This window comes from Zosterops lateralis, assembly GCF_965231275.1.
Source record: "Zosterops lateralis genome assembly, chromosome: 26".
NCBI lineage: Eukaryota > Metazoa > Chordata > Aves > Passeriformes > Zosteropidae > Zosterops > Zosterops lateralis.
Window position 1 is genome coordinate 5,576,496 of NC_139786.1, and position 20,996 is coordinate 5,597,491.

Here is a 20,996-nt window from a genome sequence, read left to right on the forward strand (position 1 = left end):
GCCTTTGCAGAGCTGCAGACGGACATCAACGAGCTGACCAGCGACCTGGACCGCTCGGGGATCCCCTACCTGGACTACCGCACCTACGCCATGCGGGTGCTGTTCCCGGGCATCGAGGACCACCCCGTCCTGCGGGAGCTGGAGGTAACCAGGGGACCCCCAGCCCTCAGGGAAGCTCTGCAGCACCTTTGTGGCTCCACACCAATCGTTATTGGATGCCCCGGGGTCAGTGGGCTGAGCCCTGGGTTCGTTTTATCTCCAAGCCTGGAGTTTGATCTCCTCCTGCATCGCCTTTGGGATTCCTTTTGGTTTCTCCTCCCTGCAGTTGGTTTATTTTTGTTTTATGGGGGTTTATATCACTCTAAAGCAGCGGCAGAGCAGGGCAGAGCAGTTGTGGTGTGTTTTAAAGTCCTCCTGAGTCACCTGGTGGGGCAGGGGATGGATGAGGGCCCGGTGCATCGTGCCCGGAGCATCCTCTGCCCGGAGCTCCTGCTGCTGTTCCCTCGCGTGTCCACAGGAGGGCAAGGAGAATGCCCAGCCATTCCAGCTTCTGAGCAAGCGCTTCCATCTCCCTGCTTTTCCCACCAGGATGTGTAAAAATATATAAAATCTTTCCCTGGGAGTGCAGAGGAATTGGGAGCGTTCCTGGGTCCATCAGTGCACCCGGCAGACGGGCCCTGCTCACCCGGGAGAGGGCCAAAAACAGGATAGGGCCCCATAAACATCATCTCACAGCTGGGATGGAGCTGCCACCCTCCGTGTGGGATGCCCAGAGGCTCAGCTCAGCTTTTCAGAGACTGGGATTGCCCCAGTAAATCCTGAAATCCTGTTTCGTCTACACAGACCAGGGTTGGATGCAGGAGGGAGGAGTCCTGGATGCTCTAGGGCTGGATTCCTTTTCCAGGCAGGCACTTCCCAGCATTAAAGCATTAATTTGGGTCCCCTCCCTCGGCCACCAGCACCAAGCAGTGTCTGTGTTGTTGCTCAGACAGAAGCAGCCTCTCCCAGCCCATTCCTGCTCCGAATTTTCCAGCTCCATGCATTATGTTTGCTGTTGGAGTTGCCAAAGAAGCTGATGCTCCAACAAACAAATATGAATGCTTTTTCTTTTTTTTTTTTTTTTTACTAATGAAAAACAGAATTGCAGAAGTGATAAATGTGTTGCCAATTACACAGTTGCTTAATTATGTAACGTTAGTAAAACCAATACATAACTCTCCAAAATGTTTGGTAAAGAGTTGCTTGGTGCAGTTCATCATTTTCACTTGTAATGAATTACTTGAATCCGCAACTGGCTGAAAGCCTCAATTAATTTTTTACACTTGGCCCATAATAAAGCAATAGTCTAAATTAGTATTTAATTTACTTACAAGAGTGTCACTTTTTTGTGCAGCACAAGCAGAACTGGGTGTCATTTCTGGGGCCATTAGGCTCAACGCTGCTGCTTTATGGCGTGCACAGAGTGCAGCTCCCAGCCAGGATTCGGGGGAGCTGTGCAGAGGGAGGTTCCTCAGGATGGACCAGAAACCACAGCCAGGGATGCTGAGACCCTGAGGGATGGGTGCAGCCAGGGTTAAACCATCCTGTGCACACCTCTGATGCCCCCAAAATGAGAAGGACATGGAACAAGTTCAGGAGAGGTCAGGAAGTTGTTCAGGGGACTGGAATAGGCTGGGAGAGTTGGAAATGTTCAGTCTGGAGAAGAGAAAGTTGTGTGGAGACCTCCCAGCACCTTCCAGGGTTTGAAAGGGTGACAAGAGAGCTGGAGTTGGACTGTTCTTCAGGAACTGCAGGGACAGGACAAGGGCGAATGGATTCAGACTGGCAGAGGGCAGGTTTAGATGGGATATTGGAAAGAAATTATTCCCTGTGAGTGTGGGGAGGCATTGGCACAGGCTGCCCCTGGATCCCTGGAAGTGTCCCAGGCCTGGCTGAAGCACCCTGGGACAGTGGGAGTTGTCCCTGCCTAGGGACAGGGGGTGGGATGAGATGATTTTTAATGTCCCTTCCCACTCAAACCATTCCCTGCTCCTGTGACTGACCCAGTGCTGGAGGGGTGACCCCAGGGTGGTGCAGTGCTGCCCTCCCCTCCCTTGTCCCCACTGTGCCGTGCCTGAGGGCCATGTGTTGCTCTGATTTTTCAGCTTTCTGATTATTTTCATTCTTGGACTGGAGAGTTCTCACGCATTGTAACAAAAACAAAGAGTGATGTTTGGTAAATACATTCCTTTCCAGAGGGAAGGACAAATTGATAGATTACTAGTTTGACCCCTGGGGTCAGAGAGGTGTTCCTCTCATCCCCCAATCCTTGACCAAATCCCAAAAACTATATAAATTGAGATTCCCAAAATAAAGCCCCTTTTCCTTTTCATCTCACACCCTGTCGGGTGAGTGTGGTTCCTCTCATGTCCTCTTGCCACAGCCGTGCTCTCCTCCTGCAGGTCCAGGGGAACGGGCAGCAGAGCGTGGAGAAGGCCCTGAAGCTCTTTGCCCAGCTGATCAACAACAAGGTGTTCCTGCTGACCTTCATCCGCACGCTGGAGCTGCAGCGCAGCTTCTCCATGCGGGACCGCGGCAATGTGGCCTCGCTGATCATGACGGGGCTGCAGGGCAAGCTGGAGTATGCCACCGACGTCCTCAAACAGCTGCTCTCCGACCTCATCGAGAAGAACCTGGAGAACAAGAACCATCCCAAGCTGCTCCTGCGCAGGTGAGGCCGGGGAGGGGTCCCAGGCCACACTGGTGGGGCTTGCAGGAGGAATTTCTCTGTGGGAAGGGCTGGGAGGGGCTGCTCAGGGAGGTGGTGCAGTGTCTGGATGACAAGGTGGGGATTGATCTCAGGTTGGACTCAGTGCTCTCAGAGGTGTTTTCCAAGGTGATTCATAGCAGGGTTCTGTGAGCTGGGGGCTTGGCAGGTGCTGGTGTTGGGAAGGGAATTGCTGCTCTCCATGGAGGATTCCCATCCATTTCCTCACCTCTCTCCAGGATGGGGAGTTAGCCCTACTCTGGGACTTCACAGATGGCTGGAAAGGGTCTCAAACCAGATCCTCTGGCTCTGCCTGGCTGGAGAGCAGCATTTGTGTGCCACAGCTGTGTCAGGAGCTCCAGGATGGATTGAGCAACTCACCCAAGGCAGAGCTGGGAAGCAGCAGCAAGAAAATAGGGAAAACCTGTGCATTAATGTGGGGCACATCAGCAGGCACAAGGAAAAGGCTCCCCCTGTTCCCCACATCCTTGGGGATCCTGCAGAGCCTTGGCCAGTGCTGCCCCTCGGATGTGCTGGGGCTCGGCTGGCATCACGCTGGAGAGGGGGGAGGATTTCACAGCTCCAGGAAAATTTCAGGGGTCCCTGCAGCCACAATGAATATACTTGACAGGAAATTGCTTTAAATCTGGCTGTGTTTGCGGAGGCAATAACTCATCTCGGCAAAGGAAGCCGCCTTAATTTCCCCCGTGGTTTGACGAGTCGCTGGGAAGGCGTCTCGTGCCTCAGCCATCAATAACGACTTTTCCTGGAGCTCCAAAAAGCACAGGGATGGTGATAAGGGCTGTGCCCCATCCTCCCTGCACAGCCAGCAAGGAGTCAGGGCCGTGGGCTGTGTGTCCTTTGGGCTGTGTGTCCTTTGGGCTGTGTGTCCTTTGTGCTCTCTGTCCTTTGGGCTCTCTGTCCTTTAGGCTCTCTGTCCTTTGGGCTCTCTGTCCTTTGGTCTGTGTGTCCTTTGGGCTGTGTGTCCTTTGGGCTCTCTGTCCTTTGGTCTGTGTGTCCTTTGGGCTGTGTGTCCTTTGGGCTCTCTGTCCTTTGGTCTGTGCGTCCTTTGGGCTCTCTGTTCTTTGGTCTGTGTGTCCTTTGGGCTCTCTGTCCTTTGGTCTGTGTGTCCTTTGGGCTGTGTGTCCTTTGGGCTCTCTGTCCTTTGGTCTGTGTGTCCTTTGGGCTCTCTGTTCTTTGGGCTCTCTGTCCTTTGGTCTGTGTGTCCTTTGGGCTCTCTGTCCTTTGGGCTCTCTGTCCTTTAGGCTCTCTGTCCTTTGGGCTCTCTGTCCTTTGGGCTGTGTGTCCTTTGGTCTGTGTGTCCTTTGGGCTCTCTGTTCTTTGGGCTGTGTGTCCTTTGGGCTGTGCGTCCTTTGGGCTCTCTGTCCTTTAGGCTCTCTGTCCTGCACCAGGATTTACCCATTGCACAGGGAACCTGGATCTTCCCCGGGATGGAGCATCTACCACCAATCTGGGCAATTTGGGCCAGTGTTTCACCACCCTTACAAAAAACCCTGCTTTATATCTAGTCTGAATCTACCCCTTTTTTAGTTGAAAAGCTTTATTCTTTGCCCTGATACTCCAGATCCTATTAAACCTTGGGCTGAAGACCTGTCCCAACCTTTGCCCGGCTGTTCCAGCCCAGCCTGGAACTCCTTGCTCTGACTTAATAAGGAGTGATCAGCCATGAAGTGAAACACTATTTTAAAAAATGTTTTGAGCTCTCTGGTGGCAGCAGTTGATAACTGACACTCAGTTCTTTCCCTCTTTCTTCCTTGCTTTCCCCTCTCTCTTTCTTCCCGGCTGCCCCTCGCGGGAGACAGCAAGAAAGTTGACATTAAATCAAACAGCTGCTCTGGTTGCTGGCAACAGCAGTTTGGAGACCTACATAGAGCAGGGAGAATTAATAAAACACATATTTATTTTTTTTTAGGTTCTCTCAGCTCGTTTTTTGTTTAGGTTTGTTTTCTTGCCGGTGCCTCAGGAAGCCAAGGCTGCTCCTTTGGAAAATCATCTCTGGATCATGCTGTGCCCTCCTTCTGTGGTCAGCATGAGAAGGGTTTGCTCAGAGTCTAGGGATTCTCTTCTGCCCTGGTAATCTCCAGGAGTTCATTTTTTAATTTTGGAGCAGATCTTTAACAGCTTCCACAGGCCAGCGATGGCACAGAGCAGTGCTGGTAAGGGCAGCTCAAAACCTGCCAGCAGATTTTGGGGCTCAGCATTTTTTGGGGCTCAGCAGAGCCCTCCAAGTGTAGGAGAAAGGCCAGGCCCTGGGCTGTGAGGCAGCTAATTGGGGGACTCGCTGATTCTTCATTTAATATTCTATTAACGAAGTAGTTTATTAAATTAATATTCCCTGTGAAGTCCTGAATTTATTATTTTCTGGGTTTTTCACCCCTTCTGTGGCTTGTGTCACTGCCTCTCCATTTTCTAGGGCTGTTTTGGAAGGGTGCTGGTGCTTCTCCTCTCTAATTTGGTGCCTGAAATATTTCAAACAGGAGGAGGATGTGTGTGTCAATTTGTAGGATGAATTTTTAGGCAGTTAATCAATTCAGGCTTAAATTCTTCAGGGATCTGCAGACATTTTCACGAATTCCTGGCAGATGTTGCCATCCTAGGAGATGATGGATGACGTGACCCCAGGTCTGTTGGCCGACTGGTGTCACTTTTTGTTTGCTGAAATCTCTGGCTCCTGTTTATTCTTGATCTGCTCAGCTTTGGAATCAAGTCCTGTGCTTCTCTGGTGTGTGCTTGTAATTCCAAGCACTCGGAATGCTGTGGGGATCCATAGCAAGAAATTTAAAGGGAAAAATGGGGGAAATGGGTCTGGAGTGAGATGTGACCCTCTCCAGGCTGGGGAGGAGGTGACCTGGCCCATGGTGAGGGCAGAGGGATCAGTCCCCAGGGAATGCAGGGAACTGCATTCATCCCTCTTTGCTTGCTGGAATTTGGAGCAGATCCTGGTGTGGATGAGGGGAAGGCTGGTGGGGCTGAGCCATGGCCACAGCTGGCCAGGGACACAGTCACAGGTGACCAGAGGCATGGTCACAGCTGGCCAGAGGGACATGGTCACAGGTAGACAGGGTGACACAGTCACAGGTGGCCAGGGGCATGGTCACAGGTGGCCAGAGGGACAGGGTCACAGGTGGCTAGAGGGAGATGGTCACAGGTGGCCAGGGACAGGGTCACAGGTGACAAGGGACACGGTCACAGGTGACCAGGGACACAGTCACAGGTGGCCAGGGACACGGTCACAGGTGACCAGGGACAGGGTCATGGGTGGCCAGGGACACGGTCACAGGCTGCAGCTCAGCAGCTCTTCCCTGCTCGGGGCTGGGGCTCCAACATGAGACACCCCGCGGCCGCCAGAGCCATCCCAGCCCAGGAAAAGGGGCTGTGGAGCTTTAAGGAAAGCCTCAGGGTCCTGCAGAGGCAGCGTTAAAAACTATCATTAGGAGCCATTGTATTTAAATTAGAGATAATCCCGGGCACAATGCGGGGAGAGGACACTGGGTGGGACCGGGGAGAAAGCTGCAATTTCGCTGCCATTGTCACTCGGCTGTCCCTGATTGCCAGGAGCCGCAGTAAATCCCAGTGATTTACTGAGCCAGGCTGTAATTTGCGCCACGTGCGAGGAGCTGAGTGTCACCAGGCTCGCTGTCGGCAGCCCCGGCAGGGCTGGGACGGGCGGGCAGCTGGGCGGGGGCTGGCGGCGCGACAGGGACAGCGCTGGGCTCGTCCCGCTGCCCCGGGGGCAGGTGCGGTTTGGGGGCTCCGTGTGTGATGTTTGTGCCCTCCTGCCTCCCCCAGGACCGAGTCTGTGGCCGAGAAGATGCTGACGAACTGGTTCGCCTTCCTGCTGCACAGGTTCCTCAAGGTAGGGAGAGGAGCAGCGGGTCTGTCCCTGCTGTCCCACCCTCCGGCCACCCCGGGGTGACGCTGGGGGTGAAACTCTTCCATCGGGCTCCCAAAGATGGAGCAGCAGGGAAGGAGAGATGGGAATTTGCTCCGGGCTCAGAGCCTTCCACAAGCCTCAGGTCTCCCGGAGTAATTCCCATTTAAAGGAGGCTCCGTTACACTTCTTTGGTACTTGAGGGAAGTTCTCACATCTCCACGCCTTGGGCTGCCATAGTTTTTAACTTAATTTGTGGCATTGGAAGCCCCACTGAATTTGCTCCAGGGGGGCGAACGGTGAGATGGAGATCTCGAATTCCATTTTTTTTTACAGCCATGGACTGAGGAGGGATTTACCCTGCCAAAGACAACACAGCCAGTGGAGCTCAGGGGTTTGGCTGTGCTCTCCAGGAGCTGCTGGGGGCCAGCCCTGGGCTGCACATGGGCTGAGCATGGAGTCAGTGGGACTGAGCCTGTGCTGGGAGGAATCCTGCACCAAAGGGGGCTGGAGGAGAGGCTCCTTCACCCTGGCTGAGCTCTTGTCACCCTGATTTTTCAGCTTTCTGATTGTTTTCATTTCTACTGGAGCTTTCTCAGGCTTTTGACAAAAACCAAGACTGATATTTTGTAAACAACACATTCCTTTCCAAGGGGGAAGGACAAATTGATGGACTTTTGAGCTGACCACTGAGGTCAGAGGGGTGTTCCTCTCATCCCCCAATCCTTGACCAAATCCCAAAAACTATATAAGCTGAGATTCCCAAATAAACTTCCCTTTTCCTTTTCATCTCACATCCTGACGGGTGAGTGTGGTTCTTTTCACGACAAGCTCTGGTGTTCTCCTCTCGTGCAGGAATGTGCTGGAGAGCCCCTGTTCATGCTCTACTGTGCCATCAAGCAGCAGATGGAGAAGGGCCCCATCGATGCCATCACGGGGGAGGCACGGTACTCCCTGAGCGAGGACAAGCTCATCCGGCAGCAGATCGAGTACAAGACCCTGGTGAGTGGCAGATCCTGACCCTAACCCTGCTGGCCCTCAGCTCTGCTGGCCCTCAGAGCTGGCCTGAGGTGTGAGCATTGCTGGACAATGAGGACCCGTGTCCCAGGCAGGTGTGTCCCTACTTTGCAGGTTTGAGAAGGAATGTTTTATCTCCGTGTGCTCTGGGCATTGCCCTCCTCCTGCAGCTCAGAAAATGGACACCCAGGGCTCGTCTCTCAGCAATAACTGAGAATATATCATATATAGATATAAATCTAAATATATAATATATAATATATATACACATATAAATATATAGGTATGTATAAATATGATAGATGCAACGTCAATGATGCATTTAGGGCTGCAGTGGGGTTTTTTTATGGGAAGAGGCGGTTGTGACACGTGGTTACACTTCCCCTTTAGAGCGTGGTGTGGTCCTTCCCTTGCAGATCCTGAACTGTGTGAACCCAGACAACGAGAACAGCCCAGAGATCCCTGTGAAGGTGCTCAACTGCGACACCATCACCCAAGTCAAGGAGAAGATCCTGGATGCCGTGTACAAAAACGTGCCCTATTCCCAAAGACCGAGAGCTGTTGACATGGATTTGGGTAGGAGCTGCCCTGCCTGGTGTGGGGGGTGATCAGGGGGGCTGGATTTGGGTAGGAGCTGCCCTGCCCGGTGTGAGGGGGGATGATCAGAGGGGCTGGGGGGGTCCCTGGTGGGGTTTGGCCCCTCTGAGTGTGGCTCTCTCTGTCCCCAGAGTGGCGGCAGGGCCGGATCGCCCGCGTGGTGCTGCAGGATGAAGACATCACCACCAAGATCGAGGGGGACTGGAAGCGCCTCAACACCCTGGTGCACTATCAGGTGAGGGAGCAGCCCCACTGACAGCTCCCAGGAAGCTGCCAGCGGGGAAAAGAACTGCAGGAACCTCGTTCCTGAGTGCCTCGTCTGCCCAGACAGACAGGGAGGTCACGTCTGTGTGATAAACCAGAAGGGTTCCATGTGCTTTAGCATTAGGGGGGAAAGCAACCTTGACACGGAGCTCAGAGGAAGCAGCAGAGTTGAAAATTGGCTAAATGAAAGCTGCCAGCCGTGGGAGAAAGGCAAAGGGAGCAGTGCAGGGGCTGAGTTGATGCTGCTGAGCATGAGGGACCTGAGAAGGGGCAGCATGGGGGGCTCAGGACTTTGTCTGGGGGTCTGGGACAGCCTGGAGTGCAGCAGGGGAGGCATAAAATTACAGGAAGGTGGAGCCAGGCAGTGAAGATGCTCAGGGTGAGGAGGCCTAGGAAGATCTTTCCATCTTTAGCTTTGAATAGGGCAGAGTCTGTTGTAAAGGGTTCCTTACAGTGTGAAAGGTGGGAAGAGAGAGAGTTGAGGAAGGTTTGGTTGGAGGGAATCGAAGCAGAAGGTGGGAAGAGAGGTGAGGAGGGGGCTGAGCAAGGTTTGGTTGCAGGGAATCAAAGACTTTCCCTCCCAGGCTGTCTGCAGCACAGGATAACTGCATTAATTGGGACCCGTAACCTACTCCTGTCCATCACCACCTCCCCAGAAGTGTTCAGTATTTAATCTGGCATCTCTCCCTGTTTATCCAGCATCTCCAGTCCATCAGCCTGACTCACGCTGGGGGACTTGAATGGGAGCCAGTATTGACAGGAGCCCTGCAATCAGGGAGCCAGGCAGGAGAGTGCCATCAATATGCACCGTGCATGTTAAAAAGCACCTCCAGGGTCAACTTTTCTGAGCAGCCCCCAGGATTTAAACACAGATTACCGTAAAATGTCAGAGGAGTTGCGCAGATTAATTCCATTGTTCCTAAAAATCTGTTTTACCTGACAGTTGCAAGGGATTAACCAACACGCAGCGAAAGCAGCGAGACTTTATTATGCCTTGATCTTTAAAAGTCATCATGAGGAAGTCACAAGTGAAAGCTGTGCTTGTCTGATGTGTGCTGGATGCTGGGGGAGGGAGCACTTTCATTCCACTGCCTGTGGGAGAACCTGAGCCAAAAGCTTCCCCTTCAAATAAACAAACTCCTCGCAGCACTCGAGATGCTGCAGCTCTCGCTGCCATTTGAGTGTCAGGTTTGCTCTGGAAGAAAGGAGAAGTTGGCAGCCAAACATCCAGCCAGGTAGTGACAGAGCCTGGCTGCTCTGGCCCGAGCTCTGCTCAGCCCCACGGAGCTGTCTCAGTCATTAAAGAGAAGCCAAATCCTTTTCTCCTGTCAAGGCAAGGCTTTTGCCAAAAAACATCAGCAATGTATGTATTTTTATAATGATTTTTTAAATTTTTCTTATCAGTTTGGGATTTTTTCTGTTGGAGTAAAAGTTTTTATTAGGCGTCAAAAAATACAAATGTTTCAGGACTACACAGTGAAACAAATACCTGTGTAAAGGCCCAGCTTTAGGGGGGTATAAAGTCACTGGAGTTCCAAGTGCTGCTGTCTCACTGTTTAACGGGAGTGTGACACATGAACCGGGTGTGGTTCAAGCCATTAAAATAAATGTGGATTTCCGGAGGAGTAGTTGAGGCGATTTCTAGGAGAGAAATGAAAGCTGCTTTGCAAAGCTCTGCCCATCTTTTATTCAGAGTTGTTTTGTCTTTATCCCGCTCTGAAGGCAGGGAGGTCCCTGGGTTTGCAGGTGCTGCTGGGAGATGCTCAGCCCAGGTCCCCACCCCGCAGCTCCAGGTGTGTCCCTCGCACAGGTGTTGGCACCTGGGGGGCTGCAGGAGGGTCAGAACCCCCCTGGTCCTCAATTCCCTGCTCCTGATTCCTGGGATTTATTCCCCACAGCCCCATTCCTGCAGCTCCAGGGCTCCAAACCACCCTCCCCCTCCTCACCGTGCCCAGAGGTTGGTTATTTAATCCCAGGGGTTTCCCAGCTCCACACCTGGATGCTGGATTTTGACACCAGCAAAAAAATGCTTTAAATGCTTTTGTTTTCTGCATTAGAATCACAAAAATACAATAACTGATCAAATGCATTTTTCGTGGGAAGCCTTCACATACAAACCCCAAATTGGAATTAAAGAGCAATATTCACCTTTCAAATAGTTTTGAACCACTTCATGAAATTATAGAGAGAGCTGTGCACCTCCTGCTTATTTCTTCATTTATAAAAATAGATGTGTAGCTTAAATAAGTGTAATTCTTTGTTAAATTCTCTGGAGCTGTTATACATGGCAAGGAATTGCATTACATTTGTGTCGGATCCTTTTGGTTTCACAGCTATTAAACTCCACGGGAGGGTCTTACCCCGTGTGGTTTCACTCAGGAAACATGAAACACTGAATTTAATATCGAATGATTTACAGTGGCTCACGCAGGGTTAACTCAGAGGCAGCAGAGCATGAGTACCTGTCAGCCCCTGCAAGTCTGGAGAGGCCAGGAGACCAGGAAACTGCTCTAAAGGAAAAATTCGAAGGAGAAAGGGAAGGTTTGGGTGGAAAACGAGGCTTGGGAGGCGAGGGCAGCGGAGCTGGAATCGTCACCACGCTCTCGCTGCCACACGCAGACACAGCTCCGTGGCCTGGCCTCCCTCCTCCCCCTCCCCAGGTTTTATTTTCTCCTGCCTTTAAGGTGTTTTGTGTTTCCAGCTTATAGAATAATCAGAATATTTATAAAGCCGTAAAGCAGGCAGGCAGCTCGGAGCGCGTCCCGCGGGGGCTGTGGGAGCGTGGCAGCGCCAACGCCTGCTCCACCTGAGGCTGCTCTGCAGCTGCTGGCCTGAGCTGACAGCAGCCATTCCACCCAAAATTTAGAAGGTGAGAGGCCCCTTTTGTGTGTGTGTGTGTGTGTGTAATTTTTAGTGCCTCTCTCCCAGTTAAGCACAGCCCTGGTGGAAATGGATCTGGCCCGGGAGCACCCTGGGCTCCTCGGGTTTCTCCCTGCTGAAATGGAGCTGAAGTGGCAGCTAAGAACAGCCTAAGAAAATAATATCAGCGCTGATCACTTCTTCCACTGACTTAATAAATTGGATGAAGTGAGGCAGGAGCAGCAAAGGAAATAATGGAGGTGTTTGGAGTGTTTTGCTTAGAAAAAATCTCACTTTTTTGTGCTGCGAAACGCAAGTAATTATTATTTCCACTATCACCAGCAAGAATAATGACTCGGGTTTCCATAAAACCTTTCATCTGGATGGAGCCCAAAGCCTTGGAGGCAGCACAGGTCACCTTGGTGCTGCAGATAATGTACAAACCCCTGGAGCTGCTGGGGGAGTAGAAACCCTCCATTCATAGGGTCAGTGCTGAGTCCATCACCAGACTCCTGACAGATAATGCAGGATTTAGCCCCAAAAAGCAACTCCTGCAGCAGGAAGAGTTTGGGTTTGTTGTTTTTTTTTGTGCTGAGCCTCTAAAAAGTATCTGCTGGGCCCCGGCAAGATGTGGTGACTCTGTTCCCTCACTGTGCTGCACCACAGGTCACAAGTTCAAAATTAAAAGCCACTCAGGCCCATTCCCTGGAAACCTGCAGATCCTTAATTAAGGGGAATAAGTTAGAAAACTTCCAGTGACTAGCAGATTTATAGGGAGGATAAAATTAAACATGGCCACTAAAATCTGCTGTAACAAAACCTTGTTAGTGCTAATGTTCATTTATAGTTTGACTTCCCAGTGTTTAATTCCTTCTCTGGAGCAGTAAAGGGATAACAATTAAATACCCTGAAAGATGGCTTTATGACTTGCTCTGCTGTAAATCAAACTTTTAAAGTTCGTAAAAATTGCTAAAATAAAAAATGGTTTAATAGGAATGTTTTATGGCCCATAACGTTATTACAGCCCTTTTATTCCCTCTGCATTGTTACTTTAATTGGATCACAACAATTCTTGAGATTCTCATTTTTATTGGGTTAGGCATAATCTTAAATCAGAACGACCAAAAGCATCTTCACCACGTCTTTTGATTTATCCCTCATTTCCTTCAGGCTCTTGCTGCAGCCTGACCCAGCACAGGGCCCAGCCAGGCTGGGGGTGTGTCCTGGATTCCTCTTCCCAGGATCTGCTGGATCACAGAGTGGACAGGGAATGCCCCTGACTGTTGTTGTAGGACAAGGAAGAAAGATGAGAGACTCTAAATATTTCAGAAGGCAAAGAGCATAGAAAAAAGGCCTTATTGTCTAATTTTTACTACTTTTTATAACGTGTTTTGACACAGACTTAACATGATTGGTGAATAGGAACAACACTGTAGCCCTGGTTCCGTGCCTGAGGTGTTTTGGTTTTCTGAAATTCTTTTCCCAGGGAATTTTCTGTAAACAGGAGAAATGTTTTTGTAACTGTAACCTTGTTACTCATTCCTTTCCCCAGGAGGGACTTCTTGATGTCCCTCAGCTCTGACCAATGGGAGTGAAGAGGTTTGTCTTTGTGTCACCAATCCAATTGGTCTGTGTGAAATAGTATAAAAGGGAGACAGATCCCAAAAATAAAGGAGTCATTTTCAGCTTTCTGAAGCTCGGAGTCTGTGTCGTTGTGGTGTAAAGCAGTGTCAAAACACCTCTCTGATCCCATTGGTTAAACCAGAGAAACAGCAAAACACCACCTGGACAAAGATTGTTTTGGGAAAGGAGAGTTGTTTGCCAAGATTGTTTTGAGAAGAAGCTTTTTTGAGAAATTTTTCCTTGGGAAAAAGTCAGCAGCTGCCAGCAGGCTAAAATCTCTCAGATCCAGAAATATCAAGCCCACACCCTGAGCTCCTCCTGCTTTGCCTCCCCAGGTGTCAGACCGCTCCGTGGTGGCTCTGGTTCCCAAGCAAACCTCCTCCTACAACATCCCTGCCTCTGCCAGCATCTCCCGGACATCCATCAGCAGATACGGTAAGAAATGGGATGGGAAGGGATTGCTCATGGACTAACACTGGGATTTAAGTGGGGAAAAAGCAGCAGCTTCCCCCAAAGAACCACCCAAAACCAATGCAAATCCAAACAAAAGAACTTCCTTGGCTGCTGGTTTGGGTTGCAAAGGCTTTTCCAGCTGTGAGAACAACAAAAGGACCAGGAAAAGTGAGAGGAGGGGAAAGGAAATCCCAAGCACAGGAGCAGCCTTTGGGAATGTGGGGCTTGGGAAAGTCCCAGGGGCTCAGAGGGGATGGAGATGCAGGAGAGGATCTTTGAGCCCCGTGGCCCTGAGCAGGGCTACACTACAGATAAACCTCATTCCTCCCCCTGTTTCCTCCCCAAGTGCAGGATCCTGAGCTTGGAGCTAATGGGTCACAAATGGGGAAGGGCAATCTTAGCACAGAGTGCAGGGATGTGCACACCTGGGAATTCCTCATTTGCATAATAGAAGGGCTCAGCACATTCCAGAGGGTCCCTGAAGATGCTGCAGCCTGAGAAAATGAGCCTGCGAGGTGCCAGGTGCATGCTTGGAACACTAAATCCACAATAATTGTAATAATAGACTTCCATAAAAGGCAGCAGTGGCAAAATCTCTCGAGTGCTGATCTTTCATTATCGTTCATTTCACAGAGTGTTTTACCAGCAAAAAGTCTCCTGACAAACCCATCTCCTCCTCTTGTTTATAGCTCCCAAAATAATGTTGGTTTTTAGCTGGAGCAAGTATTCTGAGGAGTCAAAGCCAGGGGAGTCTTGAGGTAAAAAGCAGGAGAAAAGGCATTTCTCCCTTCAAGGTGTGGGCCCACAAAAGTCCAACACATCCCACAGCCCAGGTGATGGAAAAACCAAGGCTGGGTCTCACAACCTGAGCCCTCAGTGCTCATTGATCTCTGTCAGCTGGAAAAGCTTTTGCAAAGCACCAATGTGAGCGATCATTGCTCATGTTAAGATTAATATTTCTAATTGTGCCGGCAGAATTTAAATTAGATACTTATTTACTTCCCCTGTTATATATCAGTACAGGGATCTGTTTAAAAATAGAATTACTGCATGCTTCCTGAGCTGTCCCCCTGTCTGTCTCCTTAATTATATCAGTTGGAGCACTCATTTATCTAAGCCTTAATCAGGGATGAAAATCCAGCTACTTTGGTAATGACTTGAGTATTTCCCTCAGCTGATTTACGATCGATCCCCGCACTCCTGATGAGGAGGGTGAGCAGTGAATTGAAGGCTAAACTTGAGAAAATGCACGGAATTCTCAGAGAACAAAGAAATGCAGCAGGAGGAAAAATCCAGCAAGGCACACTGAGGTTCCTCAGTCTTGTGTCTTGTCCTGGAGACGCTGGGGACCCAGGGAGGGACATTCTCTGGGGAGTGAAATATATACATAAATCTGCCACATCCCCCCATGGTTTCTGAGCAATTAAGGGGAAGTTGTCTGGTGCCCTTTGAGCTCCCTATTCCCTGCAGGAACAGCAGGAGGCCAGACCTGCTCAGCCCAGGGATGGCACAGGGTGCAGGACCAGCCTCAGGCTCTGCTGATGATGCTCAGCTTGAGTCCTCACTGCTCTCCTGAAAGCCTCAAGGACAAGCTCAGCAGTTTCTCCTGCCCTTTGTGCTGGCTGTGCTGGGCAGCTCCTCATTATTTACAAAACCCTAAAATCAGGGCTCTGCTTCTGCACGAGTCAGTGCCTGGGGTTAATGTGTGTGAGCTGCGACTCAGGGAGGAATTTTGTGTGGATCTCTATGAGTTCACATCAGGAAAAGATGTGAATGGGGCAGGAAAGGCAAAATATGGGTGGGAAAAAAAAAAAAAAAGCTCAGTTCTGAGGGATTTTGTTGAATGGAGACCAGCAGAGATTTTTGGCGAACACCAAATTTTGACGGTGCAGAAGGAGAACGTGTGAGGAGGAAAACCACGGCAGTTTTCCATTTCACTTCCTCACAAAAAAAAAAAAAAAAAAAAAAAAAAAAAAAAAAATTGGGTATTACCAGACATGGTGAGGGCGCTGAGGGAGGTGCAGAAAGGGGTTTGCTGTGAGCCTGAGCAGCCTCTCTCCCCTGGCTCAGACTCCACGTTCCGCTACACCGGGAGCCCCGACAGCCTGCGCTCGCGCGCGCCCATGATCACCCCCGACCTGGAGAGCGGCGTCAAGGTCTGGCACCTGGTCAAGAACCACGACCACGGAGACCAGAAGGAAGGAGACAGGGGCAGCAAGATGGTGTCTGAGATCTACCTGACCAGGCTCCTGGCTACAAAGGTAACTGAGATGAATTTGCTCGAGGGATTCACGGTGAGGCTCGTCCTGGGCAGCCCCTGGTGATGCTCAGCTCCCAGGCTGGATGTCCCTGCTGGGTTTTCCTGGGACTGGGAGACTCCTGGAACAGCAACAGAAGCACACCTCAGATTTCCTCACACTCAAGGCAATTGCTTGACCAGACACGGTTTTCCTGCCTTTCCCCACGTGCTCATCAGTGTGGATGACACAGCTGTGCTTTGGAAAACAAAACAAAAAAATGGTTTCAGGTTAGAAATAAAGACTAAATGAGTGAGTCCCCTGGGACCCTCCAGCAGCGGTCAAAAAGACCCCAAACTTGGTTATTCCTGTGGGATCTATGATGGCATTTTTTGGGGGGCTGGTAACATCTGGTGTCCCTTCCTGCCACTGCTTCTTGGCCAGGGAGTCTCCCTCTCCTCACCCCCTGGATTGCTGCTGCTGTCACCAAAACTGCAGGAAAAACAGAAACTTTCCAAGAGCATCTTTTCAGTGTTAGGGAATTAGGAATTACTTTATTCTGGCCAGGGTGTGCAATAGAAATTATTTCATCCACACGTGCCTGGGTTGTGCAGTGAAAATAGTTCCATCACACATGGGTTTTTACCCCATTTTTCATATAATTATACATAAAACCTGAAGAAATTCACATTCACTGCTTCTAAATCACACAATTTGTAATATTTGATCGATTGATTATTGATCCTTTTGATGCTAATTTGGTCCTCATGCTCTGATTCTCTTATTGATGATTTCACAGACCAGGTGTCTCTGATCACACCAGGAGTGATGTTTATTAATGTCCATTTATCCCCTCTGTATCTTCTGCCTCTGGGAATCTCCTTTTCATTGACTGAAGCCAGTAAGGCCTCACCCAGAAATTCTCAAAACCTCGGAGGGTCCTTTTCAAGAGAAAATTCCAATTCCCCTGTTGCTAGACGGACACAAAAAGAACCACACTCACACCGTCAGGGTGTCACAGAAGAAAGAGGGAAGTTTATTTGGGATTTTGACTTATATAGTTTTTGGAGTTTGATCAGGGATTGGGGAATGAGGTTGATACATGTTTGACCCCACTGGTCAAACTAGAAGTCCATCGATTTGTCCTTCCCCCAGGAAGGAATGCAGTTTTCAAAACACCTCTTTGTTTATGTTACAACGCATGAGAACTCCAGTACAGAAAACATAAAACATCAGAAGGCTGAAAAAAATCAGGGCAACATTCTCTCTACCCCCAGCAGAGGCGAGCAAACCCCTGAATAAAATCATATTTAAAAAAAAAAAAAAAAAAAAAAGTTAGAAGTTTGTCTGATTTTCCATCTCGCCCTCAGGGCACGCTGCAGAAGTTCGTGGACGACCTGTTTGAGACGCTGTTCAGCACGGTGCACCGCGGCAGCGCCCTGCCCCTCGCCATCAAGTACATGTTTGACTTCCTGGACGAGCAGGCGGACAAGCACGGCATCCACGACACCGACGTCAGGCACACCTGGAAGAGCAACTGGTAACCGGGGTGTCCTGGGTTGGAAACACCTGGGGTCTGCCAGGGGAAAGCTGGAGCTTCCCTTGGAATGGAGGATGTAACCCCCTCTCCCTACAAATTATTGTAATTTTGAAATTAAGGGGCTTTTCAGGCAAAGATTTGGTAATAGGAATAGTAGTTCTTTACTAAGAATATTAGAAATACAAATGTTGTAGTGCAAAAAAACCAAGCAAACAAAAAAGCCCTAGAAACACTGACGGAGTCAGAACACGACCTGACACCCTGTTGGTCGGGGTGTTGGTGTCGGTCCAGCCCAGCCCTCCTGCAGTGACAGATGTGGCTCTGTTGGAGCAGAGATGATCCTATAGAAGCATCCAGTGGTGGTGAGATGGGAGGAGAGAGCTCAGCCAGTGGCTGCACCTTTCCAATCACTTTGGGAAGCACCTGGAGAATTTGGACATCAGCAGGAGGTGGCACAGGGAGAAGGAGCCAGCTCTGCATGCCTCAGGCATGAGCTGCAGCCAGGTCCAGCCTCTCCAAACAGTGGGAGCTCTCACATCTCTGCCTCTGCTGCTATTTTGGGATTAAAACTTCTGTGGGTTGGAAATTTACCTCTGCAAGAAAGGAAAAAAAAAAAAAAAAAAAGCACAACAAATGCTCATTCTCTAAAGACCTTGTATTTTCCCCTGAGACCCTCGCGGTTTAAAAGGCCTCTAATCATCATGGCTGCAAAAGCTGGTTCCCTGCTAAGGCAGTGGGAAGCTCAAAACAATTCATTTAAGGCTTTAGAAGAAGGAGTTATTTGGATAAAAACTGCAGAATCACAAGAAATTACGAGAAAAAAGAAAGCAATGACCACCAGAGTTTGGTCTGCCAGAGCCATCCGGCCCCACCAAGGCCTGGACCTTCCTTCTCCCCATCTCAGCTGAGCTGCAGCATTTCCAGAAAGGGAATTTCGGTGGGGAGAAGGCTGCCCCTGGAGCAGGTCAAAGCAAATGGAAGTTTGGATGAGGGAGCTGGGGTGGCTGGGGCTGGGCTGCTCTCCTGCAGCACTGCAAGAGTTAAGGCTGCAGCCTTCATCGGGAGACAGAGAGAGCTGCGACTTGAAAGGTAATAGAAAGCAGCAGCTGCTTTTTTGATCCTGCTACACAGCCGAAGAAAAAAAGGAATAATAATTCCCTTTTGATTGCAAAGGCCCCGGGATTTGGGGACAAAGGCTGTGATTGCCGCTGGCGGGTGTGGCCGGGCAGCGCTGATTAGTGCCCGGGCTGCCCCGGCTCACCTGCACACAGCCCTGCTCTCATCAGCTCCTCCTCATGGGCTCCTCCTGCAGATGCTCCCCCAGTGCCCCCAGACTGCCCAGCTCTGCCCTGCCCCTCACCTCCTCCACTCTCCGTGTGGGATCCAAGCCCGGAGTGGCTCCCTGGCGTGGCAGGACCCATCAACAGCCTTCTGGGCAGCACTGGCCCAACTGGTGATGATGGCCTTGGCCCAGCTCCTGTTTAAATTATTCTCTTGTTCTTCCCCCCGTTGGTGTTCTGCCTGGGAGCACCATCCTCAGGAAATGCCCTTTCCTTGCCTTTGTCTTCTCATTCCATTTTGTTTCTCCCTTTCCTGCCCAGCCTTCCCCTGCGCTTCTGGGTGAACGTGATCAAGAACCCGCAGTTTGTGTTCGACATCCACAAGGGCAGCATCACGGACGCCTGTCTCTCCGTGGTGGCCCAGACCTTCATGGATTCCTGCTCCACCTCCGAGCACCGCCTGGGCAAGGACTCCCCCTCCAACAAGCTGCTGTACGCCAAGGACATCCCCAGCTACAAGAGCTGGGTGGAGAGGTGAGGGCAGCACCTGGGAGTGTTGTCACCAGAGGATACAGAAAAACTACACTCACACTGTCCAGTTGTGCGAGCAGAAAGAAGGAAATTTATTTTGGGATTAGGGTTTAAATAGCGTTTGGAACTTGATCAGTAATTAGGCTATGAGGTTGACACCTCTCTGACCCCACTGTCAGGTTAGAAGTCTACCAATTGGTCCTTCCTCCAGGAAAAAATGCACAGTTTTTCAAAACATCACTCTTTGTTTATGTTACATGCGTGAGAAATCAAGTCCAGAAACGCAAAACATCAGAAGGCTGAAACAATCAGGGCGGCAGGAGTGTGGGTGCAGGGGGCTCTGGTGCTGCCTGAAACCCTGTGGAGCTCAGAACAGAACATCCTGAGTGGAAGGGAAGCACAAGGGCCATCAGTGAGTGATGCTGCAGGGAGTTCTCAGCCCCAACAATCACTGCTGCTCTTGTTTTCAGCTCATTGCAGCCCAGAACCCTGTTTTGCTGAATGTAAACACAAAGCAAAAAGATGTTCTTATCCCTGCAGAGCTTAGCTTAAATCCCAGGGTATAGCCCTAGTTCCATGCCTGAGGTGTTTTGGTTTTCTGAAATTCTTTTCCCAGGGAATTTTCTTAAACAGGAGAAATGTTTTTTGTAATTGTTATTAATTCCTTTTCCTAGGAGGGACTTCTTCTTGATGTCCCTCAGTCTGACCAATGTGATTGAAGAGGTTTGCCTTTCTTTCACCAATCAAATTGGTCTGTGTAAAATAGTATAAAAGGAAAACACATCCCAAAAATAAATAGCCATTTTCAGCCTTCTGAATCTCAGAGTCTGTGTCACTGTAGTGTAGTAGTGTTCACCAGGGGAACAAGGACATTTGGAGCATTCCTGTTTCTCATTTTCCCCCTGACCCCTGTTTCTGCAGGTATTACGCGGACATCGCCAAGCTCCCGGCCATCAGCGACCAGGACATGAACGCCTACCTCGCCGAGCAGTCGCGCCTGCACGCCGTGGAGTTCAACATGCTCAGTGCTCTCAACGAGATCTACTCCTACGTCAGCAAGTACAGCGAGGAGGTGGGTGTGGGCAGCAGTGTCCCCCAGGCAGTGGTGTCCCCTGGAGTGGTGATATCTCCTAGGCAGCAATGTCCCTTAGGCCATGGTGTCCACCAGGCCATGCTGTCCCCTGGAGTGATGGCATTCCCTGGGCAATGGTGTCCTTTGGGCAATGGTGTCCCCTGGGTAATGGCGTTCCCTGGGCCATGGTGTCCCCTGGAGTGGTGGTGTATTCTGCACCATGATGATGTCCCCTGGACAGTGGTGTCACCTGGACAATGGTGTCCTCTTTGCCATGGTGCTGTCCCCTGGGCAATGGTGCTCCCTGGGCCACGGTGTCCTCTGGGCAATGGTGTTCCCTGGACATTGGTGTTCCCTGGGCAATGGTGGTGTCCCCCAGGCCATGGTGTCCCCTGGGGTGATAAGGCCCCAGGGCAGGTGTGTGGGAGGGCAGATGCAGTGCTGGGTTGTGTAGGGATCCCTCTGCTGCCTCCCACAGCCCCCTGCCCTCCGTCCCCTGGGTGCAGCCCGCCCGTAGCTGGCACCGCTCCTGCCCCGCTGTTCACTTCATGCACAGAGGGGTTTGGGTTTGGCCCAGACTTTGGTTTGGTGCTTGTAGCTTCCTCCCCAGGAGGACTGAGAGCTAAAATATTGTTTGGGAGCACCTGGATACCTCAGCTCTGGCATGCACCCAGTGAAGTGGAAAATATTCATGACCCATCAAAGCTCCCCAGAAACCTTGGTGTCCTTTGGGAATAGTGTGGTCCAAATCCCTGTTGCAGTGGCACAGGCTCCTGTTTGCAAAGGCTTCCTGGCAGCCTGAGCTCCTTTAATGAATGCATCACTTGAAACCAAGTTCTCGCCATCTGTTCCACCCCTTCATTTCGCTGCGAGAAGAACCGATTT

General features: G+C 50.6%; 1 protein-coding gene across 1 annotated transcript in view; it reads left to right on the top strand.

The window, feature by feature from the left end:
• Positions 1–20,996, top strand: part of PLXNA2 (plexin A2) — a 156,489-nt gene that overhangs the window by 128,668 nt on the left and 6,825 nt on the right. Inside the window, exons 21-31 of the mRNA XM_083878417.1 lie at positions 2–144; positions 2,442–2,710; positions 6,557–6,623; positions 7,494–7,640; positions 8,072–8,231; positions 8,384–8,487; positions 13,334–13,433; positions 15,522–15,712; positions 17,059–17,228; positions 18,830–19,042; positions 19,961–20,111. Coding sequence (XP_083734543.1) covers positions 2–144; positions 2,442–2,710; positions 6,557–6,623; positions 7,494–7,640; positions 8,072–8,231; positions 8,384–8,487; positions 13,334–13,433; positions 15,522–15,712; positions 17,059–17,228; positions 18,830–19,042; positions 19,961–20,111 — 1,715 coding nt within the window. The remainder of the gene's footprint in view (position 1; positions 145–2,441; positions 2,711–6,556; positions 6,624–7,493; positions 7,641–8,071; positions 8,232–8,383; positions 8,488–13,333; positions 13,434–15,521; positions 15,713–17,058; positions 17,229–18,829; positions 19,043–19,960; positions 20,112–20,996) is intronic.